The 23,529-nt window shown below is 47.6% G+C and overlaps 3 protein-coding genes across 8 annotated transcripts; 1 reads left to right on the top strand and 2 right to left on the bottom strand.

The window, feature by feature from the left end:
- Nucleotides 1-1,098: 1,098 nt before the first annotated feature.
- On the bottom strand, nt 1,099-13,285 carry IK (IK cytokine). The gene is made up of 20 exons (XM_032628740.1): nt 13,103-13,285; nt 12,479-12,545; nt 11,040-11,132; nt 10,248-10,307; nt 9,261-9,428; nt 8,967-9,081; nt 8,435-8,505; nt 8,295-8,341; nt 7,241-7,404; nt 5,046-5,154; nt 4,659-4,698; nt 4,284-4,497; nt 4,016-4,034; nt 3,473-3,551; nt 3,133-3,213; nt 2,820-2,877; nt 1,893-1,981; nt 1,582-1,690; nt 1,372-1,406; nt 1,099-1,287 (listed from the first exon to the last, which is right to left on the bottom strand). The coding sequence occupies exons 1-20, from the start codon at nt 13,116-13,118 to the stop codon at nt 1,260-1,262; spliced, it is 1,662 nt and encodes a 553-aa protein (XP_032484631.1). The 5' UTR covers nt 13,119-13,285; the 3' UTR covers nt 1,099-1,259.
- Nucleotides 13,286-13,388: 103 nt separating this feature from the next.
- Nucleotides 13,389-15,255, top strand: NDUFA2 (NADH:ubiquinone oxidoreductase subunit A2). Its single transcript, XM_032627930.1, has 3 exons — nt 13,389-13,524; nt 13,647-13,753; nt 14,944-15,255. The coding sequence occupies exons 1-3, from the start codon at nt 13,424-13,426 to the stop codon at nt 15,033-15,035; spliced, it is 300 nt and encodes a 99-aa protein (XP_032483821.1). The 5' UTR covers nt 13,389-13,423; the 3' UTR covers nt 15,036-15,255.
- TMCO6 (transmembrane and coiled-coil domains 6) lies at nt 15,214-20,706 on the bottom strand. Of its 6 annotated transcripts, none has more exons than XM_032627926.1 (12): nt 20,536-20,706; nt 20,289-20,401; nt 18,617-18,732; nt 18,327-18,510; nt 17,964-18,068; nt 17,702-17,787; nt 17,353-17,469; nt 17,025-17,136; nt 16,724-16,910; nt 16,486-16,580; nt 15,907-16,074; nt 15,214-15,656 (listed from the first exon to the last, which is right to left on the bottom strand). In XM_032627926.1, exons 1-12 carry the CDS (start codon nt 20,618-20,620, stop codon nt 15,543-15,545), a joined length of 1,482 nt encoding a protein of 493 aa, XP_032483817.1. In that variant the 5' UTR covers nt 20,621-20,706; the 3' UTR covers nt 15,214-15,542. The 6 variants fall into 6 exon arrangements, with proteins under 6 accessions (XP_032483817.1, XP_032483820.1, XP_032483818.1 ...); XM_032627927.1 differs by having other exon boundaries at nt 15,218-15,656; nt 16,724-16,787; nt 17,353-17,487; nt 20,536-20,698; XM_032627924.1 differs by having other exon boundaries at nt 15,218-15,656; nt 16,498-16,580; nt 17,353-17,487; nt 20,536-20,697.
- Nucleotides 20,707-23,529: the final 2,823 nt, after the last annotated feature.

Here is a 23,529-nt window from a genome sequence, read left to right on the forward strand (position 1 = left end):
TGTATGGTGGGGCAGATAAGGAGGAGCATGTGCTCCTGTCTGGATCTTGGTTACTTCCACAAGGCTTGGTGGTTCTTGCAGAAACTTATTTTAAACTGGTAGTCAACCCCCAGAAGGTCTCGATCTTAGTGACCCTCTAGGTACCTTCATCTGAGCCAGGTGGGTCTCTGTGACCTTTTTCCTAATTGTGACTGCTGCCTACAGCCATGACATCAGGGTGTCACCTACTGTCTGAAATTAGCCATTCTAGGTGCTATTGCAGACAGTGCCCAATTTCAGCCTCCTAGGCGCCGTGCATAAAGCTGGCTTCCTCAAAAAGCTCTTGCCCTGCCAAGGTGAAAGTAACCAAAGGCAATGGCTAAAGTAGCCATCTAGCTCTTCTTGGATCTTGTAAGCCCACAGGTCTTAGCTCAGGGCAGGCAGTGGCAGCTATGGATCCAGCCAGAAAGAACTGGTGACCTTTGCTAATGAGTACCAGACCAAAGTGCTGGCAATGAGCCAAGAGGAAGAAAAGGGTGGGGATGGAGTGATTTGGAGGCCAGCGATCCCACCCTGGGCCTTGGCAAACTTTCAGTGTGTTGAAGGGCACTAAACTCTTCTGGTCTAGGACAGGGATTCTCCAAGGCACTTCCCCTTCAACCAGGTAAGCAGTGATTTGTGCTTGGAATTACTAAAGATCCCAGAAGGGCATAAATTTGTGAAGGGTTTTTGTTCCCAGGAGTGTTTCTCATCAGGTGCCTTTACCTAGAGCCCAGTCCTGCACAACCTTGGGATCAGACTGGCAGCCCACTGGGCTGACCCTAATTCCCAGGGAACCTCTGCCCTAAGACTAGGTCCCCGGATGGGCCCAGATGAGTCTGATATTTAAGACCAATCATCCTTAAGTTTCTCTACCCACCTCTTGCCTGACAGTGAGGGTCATTCTTCCCTCCTCCATTGGGCACCCTGGCTAGTATATGTCCTGCTTAGCAATCTAGAGCCACAGCTCAGGAAAGGACTGAGCTGACTTTCTCCATGTGATTTTTATAAAATCACATGTATATGAAATTAGTAGCCCTCTTGGTGCATCTGGGCCCTCAACATAGAGAAGATAAGAGAGCAGGTTAACCAATTTTAATGGAACCAAAAGATTATACAATGAAATTTTATATACATTCACACACAAAAAAAAACATCGTGCAACTTTTTCTGGAATTGTAGAAAGCGAGCAGTGGAGAGCACATCCTTGTGGAGATTATTCTTGGGGTTGGAACCAGAGATTAGTATTTTGGTCTTTTCACTTCAACCCTGCAATAGAAAGAGAAATGAGCATAAGATCAATACACTAAGCAGTTCTCACCAGTCTCACAGAGGAAGAATAATGCTGCTCACCCATCGGCTTCCATCTTCTTCCTCTTCTCAATGATCTGCAAAAAGAACAGTTATAGTTGATGGTTATGCTGCCAGTCTAAGCTCACCTGAGACCCAAGGCTGACCTCTCTCCTACGTCCATGGCTCTCTGACCCACTGCCTGTTCCTGAATCTGTGGGCCAGTATCTCCTCCCAGCTGAAGCTCTCCCACCCAGAACCAGTCCCACTTACCGCACTAATCTTTTTCCATTGGCGATCAAGCTCTGCTTTGTCATTGGTTTCCTTAAAGCGCCTGGTTTTACGCCCTTCAGACATCTTGATGCCATACTGAAATGCAGCCCTGAGGGAAAAAAAGGGCAGTTGAGGGAAGAAGGCATCCGAGGTTGAATAGCAGTAGCAAGGTGTTCCCAGGAGACCCGGTGAGCAGAGAACCGATTTCAGAATGTTTCAGCCAGACTACACCCTCTAACCTGCTGTGGGCTAGTCCACCCCCACCACCATCCCTCTCCTCACTCTTAGCTGTATTTAGTACCAAGACTCACTTGGGCAAAGCCTCCTTGTTGTTCATATACTCGCTGTATTCCTCCTGGGTATCAAAGTCCCAGCGGCCTAAAGGGCCTTTCTTGTTACCCTGTTGCAGGACAGAATGGGGGGCAGGGAAGGAAAAGATGTCAGTGGAAATGAGATTTTAGCCCTTGATTAAAGCCAGGCTCTCCCATAATCCCAGGTTTTATCATTCATAAATCCTACCCTAATAAACAATAATAAATGTTAACTGTGTACTTACTATGTGCCAGGCATCATTCTGAACACTAAATATGTATCTTATTTAATTCTCTCAAAAACTCTATTAAGAGAGAACTATAGTTCTCTCCATTTTTCTAATGAGGAAACTGAGGAAAAAGCAGTAAAATAAGTTGGCTTGGTCACAAAACCAATACCTGGCAGAGCCAGGTTGTTAAGCAAGGCTCCAAGATAGAATTAAACCATGCTATTAAGCATTGCAGTACAGAGAAAACAAGGAAAAGTATATGACACTTCTTTACCCTTAATGGTGTTAGTGTTTGTTGGTGTTTTTGTTTGTTTGTTTTTGTTTTAAGGCTTAGAGGAAAATGTCAATCCTGGCTAGAATAAAACTCAGTTTGTTTGTTTTCCAGTTATTTTCTAAAAACTGAAATTCCTTCTTCCCTTTCTACATGTGCACTAAAGGCCTGCTTACTCCCTAGGATGGAAATCAAAGCCTGGCACTTCACAGAAAATAAAAAGTAATATATTTATGGCCCTATCTCATTTGACTTTGTACAGATGCTTTAAAACAGTCAAGCTGCCCAGGACCCCACAATGCTGCTGTTCCTATTGCTGCAGCTGAAGGAAGATGAGGCCCAGGAAATGAAACAGATCATTTGGGAGGAGGGAAGGGGATATGCGCTAAAGATTAACTGTCCCCACCCATCCTTCCAGCTCCACACCTGGTCCATTTTGCTATAATCCACCTCCTCGTCACTGTCCACAGCCATGTCATCCATCCTAAAGAGAAGCAACAGTTAAAGAGATAGTGCAGACCCAGACTCCTATGGTTCATGCAGAAACCTACCACTAAGAGGCTATATGCCTAGGAACAACCACCCCTCCTAGGCCTCCCACTCAGAGCCTAACAGAATACTTTACCCAGTAAGAAGTACCCCTGGGTCCCAACAAATCAAATTTACACCTCACTCCCCCGCCCCCACCTTGTTCTGCAATCATCCCAGCCTCCCTTCTTTGTAACAGAGTCTCACGTACGTGGCTGGGTAGCACTCAGCATAGCTATTGGACATGCCAAAGAAATCTCCCAGCTGCTTCTTGTCTTCTGGCTTCTTCAGCATACGTTATGTTAAAGAAAATAATTCTCCCAATAGCAGAAAAACTTCAAGCAGGAAGGGCCAAGGGCTAGAAGCCCCAACATGAAAACTCTAAGGAGAGGGCTGTGAACATGAATGAGTCCTCTGAGAAAGGGGAAAGTCATGACTTCATCCTTGCCAAAATTCAGCACAAAAGGGAAAGAGCAAGATGGGGGCGGGGAGATTGTGGGGAAGCAGGGAGGCAGGAGGAGTTGGAATGAACACGCTGAAATAAAGGATATGATTCAGTGCCTTCCCAGCCAGCAGATCCAGCAAACTTTTCATTGATCGACTTGATCAGCTCCTTGGCGGATCCGGGTCCTGGGCGAAAGAGAACTCTGTTCAGACTTTGAAATAAGGAGCTTACAACCTCTTCCCCACAACACACTTCCCACCTGTGCCTTTCATAACAACATTTTTTAAGCAACAGAACCCTTTAGCTAACAAAGTTTTAATCAAATTCCAATTCAAAATGAGCTACTCTGCTTGAGATGTACTAGTGTGCCCAGAATACTGTCCACTCAACCTGCCCCACGTCTTCAGAACCCCACAGCTGGGAGAATTATATCAAACAGAGCAAATATGCCCTGCCCTTGCCCAGGAAGACAGAACTCCAGACTCATCTTCTGTCTATTCCATAAAGCAAGACACGGATCTTCCGAGAACCCAGAACTAGGAAGTCCCCCAGTCCCACCCTTGGCAACTCTGAGTTCTGGGTCAGACTCTCAGCCCAGAGGAAAGCAGCACTGCCAGAGCCAATGCAAGATGCCATGGGTAAAACTCACCTTTGTCAACATCCATGGGCTAGAAAGAAAACAGAAACTGAAGTGAGTGTCACCAGGAGGGATGCCCACTCATCTCTCCCTCAAGTTTAAATCAATTCCCTACCCTACCCCCTGCCCCCATTTCCAGGATGGTTCCCACCCTGGATTAACTGACCCAGTTGCTGCTGTGAAACCATGAGCCACCTATATAACAGAGGGATTTTGTACCTGGTTGGGCAGCCACAGAGATGGGCAGCTCCGCCACCTAGTGCCCGGGACTACATCTCACCTCATCGTCCACTTTTGGCTTCTCAAAGTAGCTGTGCCTCTTCTTCTCTTCTTCTCTCTCTCGGTCCCGCTCCCGCTCTCGATCGCGTTCTCGCTCTCTGTCACGGTCTCTGTCTCTCTCCCGATCACGCTCCCGTTCCCGGTATCTCTCCCGCTCCTTGTCTCGAGGTGTCTTGGTTGTGGAGGGCACATAATCCCCAATGTCTTCAAATATACTAGGAAAACAGAGATCCCTAGCTGACAAGGTCACATAAACTTCCATTTCCCCTGGCCATTTCTCCAGATTCTCACACCAAGGCCTCCCCCAAATGCCAAAGACAGGAAACCCAGAGGCCCTTCCTCCCTCAGATCAGGGGGCAAGGGCTAGGATACATACTTCATGTCAGCCTCAGGGGGTTTCTTCTCTTCCATTTTCCCTGTAACATAAAGAGAGGAGTGAGGAAGACACTCCTGAGTTATTTCCCACTCAGCCTCAACATGCTTTTCAGTTCTCAATGCCCTTTTAAACATCTTCTGTTTAAAAGATGGGACAACAAAAGCTACCCCATACTCCCCCTCCTCAAGCCTCAAAACTGACCACTGCTTCCTGGGTGGGTCAAGCAGACAGAACCTGGATGTAACCATCCCTTGCTAATGCTCCACTGCTCCCATTTTTCTCTGGTCCCCAGGAGCCTCCCAATGTTCTGGAAGCTCCAGGAGACCTTGGTTCCATCTTAGATGCCCCTCCAGGGGTAAGGTTTCTCTCCCTAACTCTCCAGATTACCTTTATCTTTCTTTTTGAGCTTCTTGTTGCGGGTACCCTGCCTCAGGTAGGAAAGGATCTGGGTGAGCTTGCTGATGACAATGTCATTTGTGGTCAGTGTGGTCTGGGCCTGAAAACCCCCAAGGAGCAAGAATGTTATCCCACTGAGCAGGACTCTCTTCATTTACTTATTCATTTACTTAACAAATTAACAAATTAAAGGAAAAGTGAGAATTAAGTAGGTGAAGACAGGGAAAGGAGGTGTTGTAAAAGGATATTCCAGACAGATGAAACAGCATACAACGGCCTGGGTCATAAGTAAATCTAGTACATTCAAGAAAGCCAGGATGACTGGAGAATAAACTGGGAAGCATGGTAGAAAGAGGCTGGAGAGGCCAGGAGTTACAGAGCCTCACAAGCCATGATACAGACTTTGGCCTTGGGATTCCCTGGTGGCACAGTGGTTAATAATCTGCCTGCACGGGTTTGAGCCCTGGTCAGGGAAGATCCCACATGCCAGGGAGCAACAAAGCCCGTGCACCGCAACTACTGAGCTTGCGCTCTGGAGCCCGCAAGCCACAACTACTAAAGCCCGCGCTCCGCAACAAGAGAAGCCACTGCAACGTGAAGCCGGGGCACCACACTGAAGAGGGGCCCCCGCTCACCGCAACTAGAGAAAGCCTGCACACAGCAACAAAGACCCAATGCAGCCAAATATAAATTAATTAATTAAAAAAAAAAAAAGATTTTGGTCTTTATCCTAACACTAAAAAACCATCAAGGGGCTTCCCTGGCAGTCCAGTGGTTAAGAATCCACCTTCCAATGCAGGGAACACGGGTTCTATCCCTGGTTGGAGAAGTAAGATCCCACATGCTATGGAACAACTAAGCCCCTGCGCCACAACTACTGAGCACGTGAACCACAACTATAGAGCCCATGTACTGCAACAAAGATCCTGCAAAACTAAGACCCGATGCAGCCAAAAATAAAATAAATATTTTTTAAAAATAAAGAAACCAAAAAAATAAATAAATAAATAAATAAAATAAAGAAACCATCAAATCTTCTAAACCGGGGGCAGGGCATATATGGGAAATCTCTGTACCTTCCTCTCAATTTTGCTGTGAACTTTTTTTTTAATTAATTAATTTATTTATTAATTTATTTCTGGCTACATTGGGTCTTTGTTGCTGTGCACGGGCTTTCTCTAGTTGCAGCGAGCGGGGGCTCCTCTACATTGCGGTGCGCGGGCTTCTCATTGCGGTGGCTTCTCTTATTGCGGAGCATGGGCTCTAGGCACGCGGGCTTCAGTAGTTGTGGCTTGTGGGGTCGAGAGCGCAGGCTCAGTAGTTGTGGCACACGGGCTTAGTTGCTCCACGGCATGTGGGATCTTCCTGGACCAGGGCTCGAACCCGTGTCCCCTGCATTGGCAGGCAGATTCTTAACCACTGCACCACCAGGGAAGCTCTGCTGTGAACTTTAAACTGCTCTAAAAAATTATCTTAAAAAAAAAATAAATGACAATAGTGAAGGAAGAAAAAAAAAAACCTTCTAAACCATGATGAGAAAAAGTCATGCTGTTAAATGATCACTCTGGCCATGTGTAAAAATGCTAATGGAAAAGGGGACGGAAAGATGTGGGGAGTGGTAACGGCCAGAGTACAGGGTTTCTTTTCGGGGTGATGAAAATGTTTTAAAATTGATTCTGATGCCGGTTGTACAATTCTATGAAAATACTAAAAGCCACTGAATTGTACACTTTAAAGGGGTGAACTGTTTGGTATGTGACTTACATCTCAACAATACTAAAAATAAATAGAATATTGGAAGGGAACCACAGTGGAAGTGGGGAAACCAACTAGGAGCCCCTTTTAATAGTTCCAACAAGAGATGATGACTTTTTTTTTTTGGCCATGCTGCACAGGATGTGGGATTTTATTTCCCCAACCAGGAATCGAACCCATGCTCCCTGCATTGGAAGTACAGTCTTAACCACTGGATCACTAGGGAAGTCCCAAGAGATGATGGCTTAGACTGGAATGTTATTGTGTTATTGGTGGAGACAGAGAAAAGTGAATGGATTCAACTGAGATTTAGGAGGTTAAAAGGTGGGCAGGCCTTGGTTAAATGTGGTAGATGAGGCTCAGGGCAGAAGTGAAGCTGATTCCCAGGTTTGAGGCTCACATAGCAGGCTCTCGGGACTTGGGTCACTCACCTCCATGGTGGGGCAATCAGCTTTGCTGCGGATGAGAGTAGTGGGGATGTCAGTGTCAGCATACTCATCATCCAGGTCTACCACATAGGCCATGCGGCCTGGAAGAAACAGCTCATTCCGCTCATATGCTTTGCTCTTGAAGAGCATGCGGTAAACATTTCGGCCTACAAAAAAGAGAAAGAGTAGCAAGTAGCCAGTGAGAAACTTCTACAATAACAGCTACTGTTTACTAAGTGGTTACTGTGTGCCAGCCACCATGCCAACTGTTATGCTTGCTTTGCTTCATTCAGTCTTCACAACAGCCCTGTGAGGTGGTCATTATTATCTCCTTTTAGCTGATAAGAATACTAAGGCTGAGAAGTAAGGGTTTTACTACCACTTAAGTCATATGACTATTGCAAGTCCTATAGCTACTAAGCGACAGAACAAAGAATGGGACCCCGGCCGTTTAACTCCAAAGCCTGAGCTCTTATCCACCCTTCCTACATTGCCTTCTCAAGGGCACTATGTGCCTAGCATTGTATTAGGCCCTGTGAGGAAGAAGGATGAAGTTTAAGGTAATACTGATGAAGATGGGAAAAAATAGCTCTACTATATGCTCAGTGTGATAGGCATGTTGCATGTATTATTTCTCTTCGTCCCAGTAATCCCATGAGGTGAACGTTAACCCCATTTTTGCAAGTGGACAAACAGAAGCTGAGAAGTTAAGTTGGTTGCACCCAAAATCACATGTTTAGTGTGATTTCATTACAGGATTCAAATGCAGGTTTCTGAATTCTGAGTTTTTAATCATCAACCATGCTACCTCCCATATGGATAAGCCCAAATCTGAAAGAGCTTCCAACCTAACTGAGGGGATATTAGTAATATATATGAAATAACTAAGTCTACATCTGAGTTCTATTAGAGTATTTTGTGGGAAGTAGCTGGTTTGGGGACAAAAAAGAGATAAAAGTAGATTGAGGGAAAGGGGAAGCATATTCCATCCAGAGCACTAAATTCCTTACAATTCCCCTGGAATGCACAGCCACTAGTGTAGAAATTCTGTACTCACCCAAACGTGTTTTAAATTCTATTTTATTTTCAGGATCCTCATCTTTCCTGAAAAGACAAAAAGAACATTTTTTGCTAAATGAGTTCCTACTTTTGGCCCCTCCTTTCTAAACTCTCAAGCTCTCCCTGATGTTTATTTACTTGGTTTCCTTCTGGGGCTTTTCCATCAGTTCTTCCTCCTCTTTCTCTTTGCTGGCAATTTCTGCTCGTACCTAACAGGAAAGCAAGTAAGGTTTAGACATTTATTCACTTTACATATCCTAACTGAACACCATTATACCACACTGTGCCAGGAACTAAGAACTCAATACTGAACAAAACAATATAGTCCTTGCCCTAATGGAGCTTATAAAAAGAGAGACAGACAAATTAAACAATTAAACAACAAAGTGTGATAAATGCTGTAAGTAAAACAGAAGAGCTATGCAAGGGTGCAGGTAGTGGGAGGTGAGGGGTGGGGAGACTTAACAATACACAGGTGATCAGGGAAGGTTTGTTTACCCAAGAAGATAAAACTGAGGCTGAGACTTGAAGGATGAATAGCAATTAGTCCTACAGAGGGGACACCGTTAGTTCTTCTACATGGTCTGAACTAACAGCAGTCTCCCTCCTCACCCCAAAAGGTGAGCATTCAGCATGCTAGTATTACTCGCCATCTACCAACCAAGCTCACCTTCTGAAGCAGAGCAAAATCCAAGCCTTTCACCAAATGGGTGTGTTCCATGTCACCACCCAAAAATTTGGACTCCTGGATCAACTGTCTTCTCTTCTCTGCAGCTGATTTGTCCCTGTAGAATGAAAGAGGCCACATAAGAACCATCCTTTGTGGGTGGCAAGTGCCTCTTGAAATGGCTTGGCATGGGGAAATGGCTTTCCAGAGCAAGGAAAATGTGAGGAAGAATTCATACTGCCATTGTATGACTTTGCAATGCTGAGGGAACCATGCCCTGGCCCACTCGGTACTCACGCCTCAGCAGTGGGGCCCACAGCCCTGTAGTTAGCTGTGGTGCTGATCAGCTCAGTTTCCTCATAATCTTTGTTCACTCCATCCCGCCGTTCCTTGGCACGGTCCCGGTACTTCTCTGCTAGTTCTCTTTCTCTCTCAATTTCTTGTTGGCGAAGTTTGGCATAATAACTGTGACCAGGGAAAGGCAAATGTGTAAGGCTCAGCAGAACTGTTCCTGCCTGTTTCCCTATACCTTCACCCAACTCTCTATGCTGAAAGCTCATATATGTCCTCATAGAACTGCTGGCCACCTCTTGATATTCCTCAAAAACAGAACTACAGCATCTTCCAGCTCACAGATACACTGTTCTAATGCCACCATAGTATACTCCAACTGTCACTTCAGAATCCTTTGATGTCACCTAACTCTACATCACCGAGTCTCTACAAGTGAGACTTTACCATACGGCAACCAGGAAGTCTCTGAGTTTTTATCACGTTCCAAATATCACCTGAAAATATATCATTCCTTGCCAGTCCTCCTCAAGAAAAGAGAAAAAAGCAAAGTACCAGGTCTAGGAAGCTTCGTATCATATAAATAATAGCAATGACAATGATAACTGACAGCAGCCAAAATTAACTGGGTGGTGACTATATGCCAGGCACTGGTACTAAGTGTTTACATGGACTATCACAGTTGATCCTCATGACAACCTGGTAACAGTTATTATCACTATCTTGATTCCACCCATAAAAATATTGAGGATTAGAGAGGTTAAACAAAATGCCCACAGCATCCAGCTAGAAACTGGTAAAGATGAGATTAAAACACAAGCTGACTCCAAAGCCCTAAACAGCCATTCTAAATATCATTCCTCTCCACTATTAAAGCAAGACTCTCAAGACAAGAAAGGAAAAGTTCAGTCTCTTGCCTCATAACTAGCCCCTACTCCTTTTCCCAGAACAGTATCCACCATAAAACCCAACACTCTTCCATCCTTCCTTTACCTTTTCTTTTTTCTCCTTCGTGCAGCTGGATCTTCATCCTCATTGTACTCCCTTGGCATCCTAGAAAAGAAAGAAATTCACTGATTGTGAAATATTGCCACAGCCCCAGAAACCCCAAGAAGTGGCTTTGAGGACTGAAGAAAGGCTTAGAATACTGACCACAGCAATAGCTGACCAGTTTCAATCAGGCAGAGATCCATGTCAGTATTTGTAGGTGAGTGGTTCTCAAGCTTTAGAAAGCATCACAACCACCTGAAGGACTGTTAAAATTATATATTCCCAAATATCTGCCTTAGAATTTGAGTCCGTGGGGCTAGAATAGACCCAGAAATCTACTTATTTAAGCACCAGTAGCAACTCTAGTACAAATGGTCCATGGAACATACTCTGAGAAAAAATGAGATCCCCATGGGACTTCCCTGGTAGTCCAGTGGCTAAGACTCCATGCTCCCAATGCAGGGGGCCCAGGTTCAATCCCTGGTCAAGGAACTAGATCCCACATGCCGCGACTAAAAGTTCACACGCCACAACTAAAAATCCTGCATGCAGCAACTAAAAGATCCCGTGTGCCACAACTAAGACCCGGCACAGCCAAATAAATAAGTAAATATTTTTTAAAAAATGAGATCCATACAGCATCCCAGTCTTTCCTGGAGCTTCAATCTCAAAAGGCAGAGAATCAGAACCATGGACCTCAAAAGAGAACTAGCTTTCCAGTTCCTAAGATAACTAGTTCAATAAATTTTCCATAGGAAGGAGATGGGAAACAGATTGGATCACCCCAGAACTTACTCATGGTGACGTGACTTAGAGGGTGGTGCAGAAGCAGGTGCAGCCCTTGGGGTCATGAGAAGTTTCCTGAAGTCTTCATTAGTGAGTTTTGATCTAGAGGGCGAAAATTTTATAAATTAGTACCCAATAAGAATTGGAAAAGGAATATGTAAAAAATATGGTTCACTTTACTAGAAATCAGAGAAAAACAAATTAAAACAAAGAACATGCCACTTTTAATGCATCAGACTGTTAACGATTAAAAAGTTTGATAAATTGGACTTCCCTGGTGGCACAGTGGTTAAGAATCCACCTGCCAAAAAAAAAAAAAAAAAAAGGTTTTCCCTGGTGGCGCAGTGGTTGAGAGTCCGCCTGCCAATGCAGGGGACACATTCGTGCCCCGGTCCGGGAAGATCCCACATGCCGCGGAGCAACTAAGCCTGTGTGCCACAACTACTGAGCCTATGCTCTACAGCCCGCGAGCCACAACTACTGAAGCCCGCGTACCTAGAGCCCGTCCTCCACAACAAGAGAAGCCACCGCAATGAGAATCCTGCACACTGCAACAGAGTAGCCACTGCTCGCGGCTACTAAAAAAAAAAGTTTTATAAATCAAGAATGAGTGAGAGGATGGGACTTCTCTGGTGGCACAGTGCTTAAGAATCCGCCTGCCAACGCAGGGGACACTGGTTCGAGCCCTGGTCCGGGAAGATCCCACGTGCCACAGAGCAACTGAGGCTGTGCGCCACAACTACTGAGGCTGCGCTCTAGAGCCTGCGAGCCACAACTACTGAGCCCGCGTGCCTAGAGCCTGTGCTCCGCAACAAGAGAAGCCACCACAATGAGAAGCCTGCACACTGCAACGAAGAGTAGCCCCCGCTTGCCACAACTAGAGAAAGCCCTCGTGCAGCAACAAAGACCCAATGCAGCCAAAAATAAATAAATTACTAAAAAAAAACCCAACACAGGTGGCAAAGTTGATATATAGACAATATATCACTGATTAATTTTAATATTTTAATTCACAAAGCAATGATGTATTTTACTCAGATATGAATGTGTGTACACAAATACATTTAAAAAGAGTAGGACAAAAAGATAAGTGTAAAAAAGGTAATGGTGGTTACCTCTAAGAAAGGGGATGGAATTGGGGATGTTATCAAAGACAACATTACCCTTATTCTGATGTTTTAATTTTCTACAAGAATTAATTCCTATATAACGTGTAATTAAACATCAATTTTAAAAACTAGCACTCTCCCTGCCATAATTTCCCCTCTAATACTCTTATACAGTTGGCCTGATCCAGTTAAAGTTCACAAAGATAAAGAGGCAAGCGGTATGATTTTTTTGGTCATCCTTGCTGACAAGACATTCAGAATTCTTTCACCACCACCACCACCACCACTACTTTACTCATTACCCAGCTCATTCCCATGGTTCTACATCAAAACACTCACTGGTGGAAGGAGTGAGGATCGTCCACATCATGGCCATCTGGGGCCAAAGGGTTGGAGAACGGCTCGCCTAAGAAAAGGAATTGATGTTAATCAATCTCTTTAGTCAGGTCTTGTGCAAAAGTTGGGGATCTAGTAGTGAACAATACAGACGTCTTTTCCTGTCGAGTTAAGTTGCTCACAATCTAGTGAGAAAGAAAGGCAAGAACATCGACACTGACAATACAGGGTAACAAGTGCTGAAGTAGGAAAATACAAGGAGCTATGGGAGCTCAGAGGAGGGGGCCCCTAAACCAGCGCTGGAGGATCAGCAAAAACTTCTTGAAGATGACACCTAAGATACTACACGAAAGATAAATTTACGGAACCAAAAATTAAGTGACGGGGTCTGGGGGTGGTTCACAGATAAATCTCATCTGTCGTGGGTTGGGGCAAGGACAAGACTGAGGGACAGTCTGGAGCTGCCCGGCCTCGCTCGGGGCCCAACTGCTTCGCCAGGCTACAAGCGTCACATCCCGGCCCGCCTCCACCCTCGCGCACACAGCCGGCTTAAATTCTGAGGCCAAAATAACGCGCCAAGTGTCCCGAGTCCCGCGGGGAAGAAAGGGCAGATGCCCCGAGCCTTACTATCTCGCTCCGGCATTTCGTCCGCGGTACTTCAACCCAGCAACGACCGAGGACCCTACAACAACACGGCAGCTACAGGCGACTCCCCACAATGCACCTCAACAGTCTACCCACAGTGCCTTTCGTGCCCCAGCTTTTCCGCCGCAACGGAGGGCGGAGAAATCCGAATAAGAGTTGACCTGCAATGCTTTTATGGCATTGGCTAAACTTGGCCCCTCCCCTTACGTCAGCCAACCTATCCCGGGGCTGGAGCGTCCGCGGCTGGTCTGATAGGATCACTTGGCCGGAAGGTCTAGGGCGGATGAGTTGGTACTAGCCCAGATGGCGGCTGCTGCAGCGAGTAGGGGGATCCGTGCCAAATCGGGCCTCCGTGAGATTCGTATCCACTTATGCCAGCGCTCGCCCGGAAGCCTGGGAGTCAGGTGAGGCGCGGCCCAGTGAGGTGGGCGGGCTTCGGGACGCTGGGGTCACGACCTCGACCTCCCGGGTGTTTGAGGAGGCCCGCGCCCACACCGCACGCACGGTGCTCTCTTCGGCCTTGCAGGGACTTCATCGAGAAACGCTATGTGGAGCTGAAGAAGGCGAACCCCGACCTGCCCATCCTAATCCGCGAGTGCTCCGATGTGCAGCCCAAGCTTTGGGCCCGCTACGGTGAGCACAGGACGCCGGGGACCTGAGACCCCGGTGGAGGAACAAGGGTTCGAGAAAAGAAACGGCCGCCCAAGGTCACACAGAAACCTTGTTCAGGGTCTGAATTCGGACTTGCTGTTGACCTCGTTGCAGATAAGGAAATATACATTCGCAGAGTTACAGGATGCTTTGTGTCCCAATAACATCTATGTGGAGGCGGGCCCTGTCCTGCATAGGGATCAGAAGCTGTCGTCTTTGTAATTCAGAACAGGCTTCAGATAGGGGAGAAGGGATGCTGGTCCAGTCCATCAGTGTAGGTCCTTCCAAATTGTGTGGTCAGTGCCGGTCCAGACAGAGTGAGAATCTCAATAGTAAAAACCTAAAATAATGACTGTGTTGAGCACTTACTGCTAGGCCCTGTGCTGAGTGCTTTCCTGCCTAAATCTCATTTAACCTTAATTAATATGAGGGGTGGATTCTTTGGTTATTCAGCTAGTATGTATAACAGGGTTGAGCTTCTACCTCTGTTCCCCCTTCCTAGACTGCACTTCTGCCAGACTTCCATGGCTGGCTCTTTGTTATAATTCAAACTCCTCAAAAAGGCATTCCCTGGCCAGTTATGTAACATTGCCCCTTTACCCTATACAATTTTACCACATACTTATTAATGTGTCATTTTACCACAATTCGAAAATAACTGTCATGCTGCCTGACACATAGGGACACACAATAAATATTTATACTCACTGAATAATGGTATTTTTAATCACAGCTTTTAACTAAACCTCACCCTAGCAATGTCTGGAGGACGGCAGGGAGTCACACCCAAGGCAGATCCATTATAACAGTGGACAACTGCAGTATGCCATGCACTAAACATTGTTTGGAGGAGGAACAAAGGTTTTCCTCCCAAAAGGCAGTAGAGAAGGAGATGGACACAAATAACTTTAGATGAACAATGGGAGCCACTGAATGGGCACCATTAAAAGGCAGGCTCATGTAATACACTGCTCACAATGGTTAATAACAAATGCCTACCATGCCCCTTAAAACGTTCCTGAAACACTTTCCTTCCCATTATGACTGCCCAGAATCAGCCGAAATTCTACTACCCTTCCTATCCTACCAAGACTGTAAGTTGAAGACAGTATTATACTTTGGTAGCCCGTACAGTGCAGAGCGGATACTTAATCACCTCCCTCTCTCTTCAGCATTTGGCCAAGAGAAGAATGTCTCTTTGAACAACTTCAGTGCTGATCAGGTAACCAGAGCCCTGGAGAATGTGCTACGTGGCAAAGCCTGAAGCCTCCACTGAGGATAGCAAGAGCCCCAGAGCCTGAGCTCTGCTGGACTGAGTACAATGTGGAGAAATGTGTTCTTCTGCTCTTTATAAAGCTTGTGCTGAAAATGCTGTCTCAGGATGTTCTGTTTCTCATTCCACCGACTACCCCTTATTGTGCAATCAAATGAGGCAAAGCAGCTGAATATAAAAATAAAACTTATTTTATTCCGTCCCATCAAAAGCCACCAGCTGCTGAAGAAAAGAAAAAAAAAAAAAAGAACAAGAAAAAAGGAGATTCTATGGACCCAGATTAAGTAGGCCACACTGGGTTCCCTCTGGTCCTCCCACCTGGACACTGCTGGGTAAAACAGGAGGAGCTGGGATCCAGAGATCTTAACTTAGGCTTAGGTGTGGGAGCAGAGGGCATGATGTCACTATGGTTCTAAACCTCCCAAAGGGGCTCTGTGGGCCAGGAAGCTGGGGAGTGGGGGAGATGGGGAGTGGAGTACATGACTTTGAGAAGTCAAGTCACCCATGAAGAGCTGTCTGCTGGAGAGCATGCACACGATCCTGGAGCTGTGCTACCTCCTCATGCCTTTGTAGGGCCTGCAGCCCTGACTGCTGCAAGAAGGCCTGGGCAGCCTGAGAGCAGGGAAGAAAAGGATTCAACACTGGGTCCCTCAGTGCTAACACGCAATTACCACAGCCTTATGGGTTAGCCCACCTCTTCTTGGAAGAATGCATTCCCAACAAGAGTATGGAAGTTCGGACCTGGAGCCCACATAGGCTAGCCAGGCCCAGAGCAATGACTAAAGTTACTGGAAGGAAAGGGGCCATGGTGAGACCAGAGGCTTCAGAACAGAAGGATTGGGGACTAAGGCCAGAAACCCACCCCTGGCTGATAGAGGAACAGCAGTTGCAGCAGCTCCAAACTCTGGCCTACTACTTCAGTGTCAGAGAAGGCCAACGTGTCCAGCAAGGAGGAGAGCAGGGGCCCTGGCCATAGACGCTGACAGTAAGCAGGACCTTTCTCTGCAACGTTGCACAGAACCGTGAGCACCTGCAGACAAATATATGTACACAGTCACCACAAACGATGAAAACCAAAGATTTTAACGATAGCTTCTGTGGAATGCTGACCACATGCCCAGGCACTGTGCCAAGCAGTTTTATATGCATATTCTGTAATCCCCTCAGCCACCCTCAGGTAGGATTACTATTCCCAATTATAAATGAGGAAACTGAAGCCTAAGGTGGTTAGTTGATTTGCCCAAGGTTAGTTACTAGTAAATTACAGTTTAGGGACTCACACCTAGACTGTCTGGTCTATGACTGATGGTCTGGCCCTGAAGCCATCCATACCACACCACCTGCCAGCTCTCAGCTAAGGGCACTTCTGAGGGCTCAGGGCTGCTCCCACTGTTTACACTTTGGCCACCAGACCTTGGACTCAAGTGACCCCAATACCTACCAACACGCTCACCACATTAGATACAGACAACAGGTGCAAGAGGGGCTCAATCAGATCCAGGGAGAGCAAGGAGGTGCAGAAACTAGGACTGTTTGCTGGAAGGGAAAATGTCAGGGTGAAGTTCCTCCAACTGGGGCGTGAAACCAACCCACTCCCAATCCTACCCTTGTCAGCCCAGGCCATGAGGCATTATTCCCAGTATCTAAAGGCCCAGACCTAGGCAGATTATGGTGCTTACCAGTGAGGTTGTTAAGGAGCCAGAGGCCCTCAGGAAGCAGGCTGGGCTGTTTCTGGAGGAGGAACTGCAGGAGGATAAATAAGGCTGCCACAACACGCTCATCTCGGAGCTGCAGTTGCCCTCCCACAGCCTCTGCTGCTGCCTCTGTTAGCAAGTTGCTTAGACACCGAAGCACAGGGCATGCCAGCTGCAAAGACGAGTTAGGGTTCAGGTTTAAGGAGGAAGGGGCAACCTGCACACTGGAGCAGGAGCTGAGTAAAAAGAAAGGTCACCCAGAGGTTGACCTGTCCTCTTCACCTACCAGCTCCAGTCCTGCATCCTCAGTTCTCTGGACAGCCCCAGCCAAGTCCAACAGCAGCAGCCCCAGGGTGGACAGAGCACCCTGGGTGATGAGCAGGGCATTGTTGACCTGGCTGGGCAATAGGAAGCAAGTAGTCACTACTCGGTCAATCCTACCTTTAAGGTGGCAAATGGCCTAGGTCTGTGGGTTTCCTGAGCTCCAAGAAGAGAGGACCATAAAACAAGGAAAACTCACCACAACAATTCCAGAAACCAAAGTTCAAAAACCTGAGTGTCATGGAAGGAAGCCCCAGGGGAGGTTTGTGGCACTTCCCCAATTGACCTATTACCTGCAGATGATATAGTGAAGGCACCAGGCAAACTCCACAGCTACTCCAAGGTTCAGCTTTGGGCCAGGTTGCAACAATTGCAGCATATGTTGTGGGAGAGTGGAGCCCAGGACAGAGCTGTCAGTAGAAGCAGAGCTGTGAGTAGGAACCACAGAAGGCAAGATGCCAGTCACTCTTCCCAAACCCTGAGAGCAGGTGGGAAAGCGTCCAAACCCAAAGCTCTTCCCAGTCAGGCACATGGGGTTGAAATGTGCAACAGCTTTGGAAACAAAACTCGATCAGGCATCAGGAGCTACACTACCAAGTAGGTCACACCTGCACACACATCTGGAGACTCAATTTTACTTACGGGATGATCTTCTCTGGAGCTTCCTTAGCCTGCAGAAGCTGGGACAAGGCATATCCAAGAGCTTCCAGCACAGTCAGATGGGGAGACTAGAAGCAGACAGAGTAGGGATCTGACTCTGGAGCCTAGGCCATAAGATTTCCTGAGACTTTCAACCCCTTAGCACAGAGCAGAGGCTGGAGCTGCCTACCCAAAGCAGGTGGGGCATGTGGAGAGACGTGAGGGGAGGGGTGCCCAGAGAGGAAGCAAGGAGGTGGACACTTACCTGGATGCAGGCAGCCAAGGCCGGAACAATGCCCTGTGGCAGGAGCTGCCTTCTCACAGCCTCACTCTCCACAATCAGGTTACCCAGTGTATACAGACAGAGCTCCTGACAGCAGGACAACAAAAGCACTGGGCTTGGCCTGTCTCAGGCCGGGGTGGGGTAGGGGTGGGAGTGGGGAAGCTGGAGCATACCTGTCCTTGAGGATCGGGGCACAGGGGAATGGGAGATGATGGGTATGTGTATGGCTGGGGGCATCAGGAGAAACAGGTTTTCCTCTTTTGCCTACCTGCCAGCTCAAACTGGACCCAAAAGCACAATTTTTAAATCCAAACCAAGAACAAGGTAGGAAGGGGCAGGGCTTACTATAAAGTCTGAGCTGTGACCGGAGAGGTAGGTGAGAAGGTAGGAAGTGGCTGGCAGGCAGGCCTCAACTACTGCAGACTGCTCAGAGTGAGAGAGCTCATGAAGGCACCGAGCCGCCTCAAGCTGCAGCAGGGCCTGGTTGCTGGTCAGGAGCCCGACTAGGGTCCGAATGCTGCCCTCCAGCCTACATGAGTGAGCACCAGAGCCCTGCTCAGCCAGTGGCCCATCCCCCCCACACTCCTGTCCACCCCTCAGAGACCCAGCCACACACTCACACCACCCGCACTGACCTGATGAAGGTCTGTTGCGTCTCAGGGTGCTGCAAGCCTCGCCGAAGGCTGACCAGAGCCCCCTCTCTCTCCTTTTCCTCTGTCCCCCGCTGGGCTAACCGCAGGAACTGCTGGATCTGGAGCCCAGGGCAGGGAGAAGAGAGATGGCAACACATAGTTGCCAGAAAGCAAGGCATGAGTTCTGCTCTTCCCACTTCAGCTGTGAGCCCTTCAATATGGCACTATTCCTAGAACTCATCATTCACAGTAATATGGCCAATAAGTGCCAACCTTGCAGTAGAGTGGACAGAAGAGGGAATCAGAACTGGGTTTAATACAAGCCCTGCCACTTACGCTACAGGGGACTAAACCCCAGTTTCTCACCTGAGAAAAGAGCATAACATCTACTCTGCCTTTTTACTGTGTTATTTCAAGGATAACATTTAAACCTCTCAGCCTGACACAACCTATCCCTCTAGCGATTCTCCCCATGCAACCGACACTGCAACAACACTGCGCATCACATGACGTGTTTTTTAATGCTTCCAAGCTTGCGCATAATCTATTCTTTCTGCCTGGAATACCCTCCCCAGATCCTCCACTTCCTTTAGATTTCTGCTCTCACTGCCTCCGGGAAGTTAGCTCTTTCTGGCTCCCTTTGGAAGACTCAGGGGTTTCTACTGTGCCTCATGTTTCCTTCATGACAGGTAGGAGCACATCTGTCTCCTTCAATGGGTTGTGAACACGTCAAAGAAAGGGACTCGCTCTTCACCTTTCTGTACCTCAGTACCCAGCATAGGTGCCTTGGTATAAAGTAAGCACACAATGAATAAATGGTATAACCTAGGTATAAGTGCTTTGTAAACTATATATGTAAACATAATATAAACAGGGGATACCCAATGCTTGCTGAATGAATAAATGAGCTGAAACAAATTCTTTCGTTCACTTATTCCATAAATACTGAGCATCTACTATATGCCAGATACTGTATAGGCATCTGAGTTTTCACTGATGACAAGTAAGGTCCAGGTTCCTGTGGATTTAAAGTCTAGTTGGAGAAACGGTAACAAGCAAACAATTAGTATGATTAATACTCTGCAGACCCACTTTAGATGCAGCAAATGCAAAGGCCTTGAGACAGGAAAGAGCCTGGTATATTGTTCCAAGAACTGAAAAGAGGACAATTTGTCTGAAATGAGTGAACTGATAAGGTTGGAAGTAGCAGAGGTTAGACCATGCTGGACTGTGTAGATCACAGGAAGGATTTTGGTCTCTGTGTTTTTAAAAGACGCATCTGACTGATGTATAGAGAATTAACTTGAGGAGGCAAAATTTCTGCAGATGACCTGTTAGGAGGCTGCTGTTAAGTATTCAGAGAAGAGGGTGGTGGCGATCGTGATAGCAACGCCATTTAAAAGACTCCATAGCAAAAAAAAAAAAAAAAAAAAAAAAGACTCCATAGCTCTTTAGGAGGTAAAAAAAAGGAGGGGGGGACTAGGACTTGATGATGTATTGATGTGGGGATGAGGGATAGAGTTGTCGAGGGTGATTCCCTGGTTTCCGGCTTGGCCCACTAGACGGAAGGTGTTGTTGAAGGGACCGCGTTCAGGTTTGGGGGCGGACCTCGAGTACAAGAGAAGGTATTTGCCGCTACCTGGTGTGGATCTCACCAAGCACCCTGCCCCCTCACCTCGGCTTCCCCGAAGATCACGGCCACACATCCCTCCTCGGCTTCCTCCAAGGCTTCGTCTCTCAGCAGCCTCTTGCTGACCAGCTGCTGCTCTCTCCGTGCCTTCCGCAGTGCTGGGAGCAAAGGAGCCGCTTGATCATGGGAGGGGCACCCAGGACCCAGAACCCATCTCCAACCCTGGAAGCCGCCTCACCCCTACTCCGACCGCCATACCCTCATCCTCCCGTGTTCCCTCGCCCGCCCGCACCTGCCTCCCGCTCCCGCCGGCGGCACCGTAGCTCCTCCACCCCGCAGCATAACGGCTTGAGGCGGCCCCGCTGTCGGCTCCACATGCTGGAACTGGAGTAAACCTGCACCAAAGAGGACGCAACGGGACCGAGGAGTCTAGAAGATGGTACGGACTGCGCAGCCGCAGCATAGAACGGAAGGGGAGGTGCCAGTGGGCGGGGCATGACGTGAAGTGAAGGAGGGGCGGAACACTGGGAAGAGACCACGGGCGGGACGGGGCGGGGCGGAGCTCTAGACGAGCGAATTCCAGATAGCTGCCCCTTCGCTTGGCCTCCGGCTTCTCGGCTTCCGATCTAGTAAAGGAAGTAACCCAACCTCGACCCGGACAGCCCCAGGCCCCTAGCGTCACCTTCCACTCAGCACACACAACCAACCTACCCCTAACAGATTCTAAACGAACATTCAAAACTACCCCGAGTTCTAGGAAGATGTCGAACGCCATTTCACTAATAACACGGCTCTCAGTGATGAAAGCTGGCTAACCCCTGGAAGTAAGTGCATTACCTTATTGAATGTTCGCCATGACAATTATCCTCATTTTTCAGGTGAGAAAAAGGAAACAAATTCAATTATGTGTCACTGTTCTGGGTAAAAGTGAACCGCAAAGGCTTCACTGGTGGCGCAGTGGTTAAGAATTCGGCTGCCAATGCAGGAGACACGGGTTCGAGCAGTGGGCCAGGAAGATCCCACATGCCAGGGAGCAACAAAGCCCGTGCGCCACAACTACTGAGCCTGCGCTCTTGAGGCAGAGAGGCACAACTACTGAGCCCACGTGCCACAGCTGCTGAAGCCTGCGCACCTAGAGCTCGTGCTCCGCACCAAGAGAAGCCACTGCAATGAGAAGCCCGCGTACTGCAACAAAGAGTAGCCCCTGCTCGCTGCAACTAGAAAAAGCCCGTGCACAGCAACGAAGACCCAACGCAGCCAAAAATAAATAAATTTATTAAATAAATTAAAAATTTAAAAATACTTTTAAAAAGTGAATGGCATTATTTTCAGGATAAAGTAGTTCCTTCATCAAATTTTGAGCGCCACTAATCTAGTAGGTACTGGGGAAACTGGTGAATTAAAAACTGTGCTCCAGGGGCTTCCCTGGTGGCGCAGTGGTTGAGAGTCCGCCTGCTTATGCAGGGAACACGGGTTCGTGCCCCGGTCCAGGAAGATCCCACATGCCGCGCAGCGGCTGGGCCCGTGAGCCATGTCCGCTGGGCCTGCGCGTCCGGAGCCTGTGCTCTGCAACGAGAGAGGCCACAACAGTGAGAGGCCCGCGTACCGCAAAAAAAAAAAAAAAAAAAAAAAAAAAAAAAAAACCAACAACAACTGTGCTCCAGGGAATTCCCTGGCGTCTAGTGCTTAGGACTCGGTACTTTCACTGCCATGGCCCCAGGTTCAATACGTGGTTGGAGAACCAGATCCTGCAAGCCAAACAAACAAAAACTGTGTTCCATACCCTCAAAATCTGAATTGTGGCCAACTAAGCCCTACATGGTCTAATCCCTGCATACCTCTCCAGCCTTACCTTACTCATCCCTCCTAGGATCTTTGTTCCCTAAATAAGCCCTGCACTTTTTCTCTTCTGGGCTTTTGCACAGGCTGTTCCACTGCCTAGAGCCCTGTCTCTGCCACCCCACCCTCACTACAACCAGCACTCTTCCCTTAATTAACACTGTCCTCAAGATCTCCAGTGTCCCCTACTCAGAACTACTGGACCAGTGCCCCCGTTATGAGAGCATATAGCACTGTACGCTTCTCCTTCATAACCCTTTTCACAGCTGACATTAAGTTACAGTGTAATTGTCTGACGTTGTCTCCTCCCAAACCGCCTTCACAGCTCCAAGAGAGTAGAGTCCTGGTAGCACTTAAGAACTTTTTTTGAGGGAATTCCCTGGTGGTCCAGGGGTTAGAACTCCACGCTTTCAGTGCCAGGGGCCCGCGTTCAATCCCTCGTGGGGGAATAAAGATCCTTCAAGCTGTGAGGCCAGAAAAAAAAAAAAGTTAAAAAGAATTCTCACTGAGGCCTCTAATCTTTAGAAAGCTACTACTTAGGGCTTCCCTGGTGGCGCAGTGATTGACAGTCCGCCTGCTAATGCAGGGGACATGGGTTCGTGCCCCAGTCCGGGAAGATCCCACATGCCGCGGAGCGGCTGGGCCCGTGAGCCATGGCCGCTGAGCCTGCGCTTCCGGAGCCTGTGCTCCGCAACGGGAGAGGCCACAACAGTGAGAGGCCCGCGTACCGCAAAAAAAAAAAGAAAAAAAAGAAAGCTACTACTTAGACAAATGTGCAAGTAAGAACAAATCCAGGAATGGGAACTGTTCTTCAAACCCATTTCCTTCCCTTTAATTTAATTCCACCTCTGGAGTCAATTGATGAAGTCTTTGATTTCTTCCACAAAACATCTACTTAAATATCTGCAGACCATCATCCTGTTCTCCATATCTTCTCTTCGGGTCCAGCATCCATCCAGCCTCTGGACAGCCACTTATTGAGCACCATTTATTTATTTAACTTTATTATTATTTTTATTTTGGCCGTGCAGCTTGAGGAATCTTAGTTCCCCCACCAGGGATCGAACCCGTGCCCCTTGCAGTGGAAGCGCAGAGCCCTAACCACAGGACCACCAAGGAATTCCCTGAGCACCATTTATTAATGCACCATGCTCTGGCTGGGGATAGGATCTGGGTCTTGTCCCCTTCCTCATGGGGCATGCTGGCTTCTAACACCTACATCTTTCTCCTGGTTGGGAAGATAAGGCAAGTCCCCAGGAAAAATCTCTGCTCTGCCCAGAGTGTCTGCTCAAATAGTTACAGCTGCCCAAACTGTTTTTTATTTGGAGTTTTTGTTTGTTTGTTTGTTTTTGTTTTTTGCACTTATCTGCCTGGCGACTCTGTTAATCCTGTAAGAAACAGCCCCATGTTCTCTCTACTACAAGGCTAGCTGTTCTTTTCTCTAGAG

This window comes from Phocoena sinus, chromosome 3, assembly GCF_008692025.1.
Source record: "Phocoena sinus isolate mPhoSin1 chromosome 3, mPhoSin1.pri, whole genome shotgun sequence".
NCBI classification, from domain to species: domain Eukaryota; kingdom Metazoa; phylum Chordata; class Mammalia; order Artiodactyla; family Phocoenidae; genus Phocoena; species Phocoena sinus.

Bases quoted from the DNA above. Each gene is read 5' to 3' on its own strand.
- NDUFA2 (XM_032627930.1), top strand. From the start codon at position 13,424: ATGGCGGCTGCTGCAGCGAGTAGGGGGATCCGTGCCAAATCGGGCCTC. The intron at 13,525-13,646 runs GTGAGGCGCGGC...TCGGCCTTGCAG, and splicing joins CCCGGAAGCCTGGGAGTCAG to GGACTTCATCGAGAAACGCT. The intron at 13,754-14,943 runs GTGAGCACAGGA...CTCTCTCTTCAG, and splicing joins CAAGCTTTGGGCCCGCTACG to CATTTGGCCAAGAGAAGAAT.
- TMCO6 (XM_032627923.1), bottom strand. From the start codon at position 20,620: ATGTGGAGCCGACAGCGGGGCCGCCTCAAGCCGTTATGCTGCGGGGTG. The intron at 18,733-20,288 runs GTGAGGGGGCAG...CCTGGGCTCCAG, and splicing joins TGATCTTCGGGGAAGCCGAG to ATCCAGCAGTTCCTGCGGTT. The intron at 17,788-17,963 runs GTAAGTGTCCAC...GTCTGCTTCTAG, and splicing joins CCTTGGCTGCCTGCATCCAG to TCTCCCCATCTGACTGTGCT.
- IK (XM_032628740.1), bottom strand. The intron at 11,133-12,478 runs GTGAGTGTTTTG...TTCGCCCTCTAG, and splicing joins GATCCTCACTCCTTCCACCA to ATCAAAACTCACTAATGAAG. The intron at 9,082-9,260 runs GTGAGTACCGAG...TTCATTCTACAG, and splicing joins GTGGGCCCCACTGCTGAGGC to GGACAAATCAGCTGCAGAGA.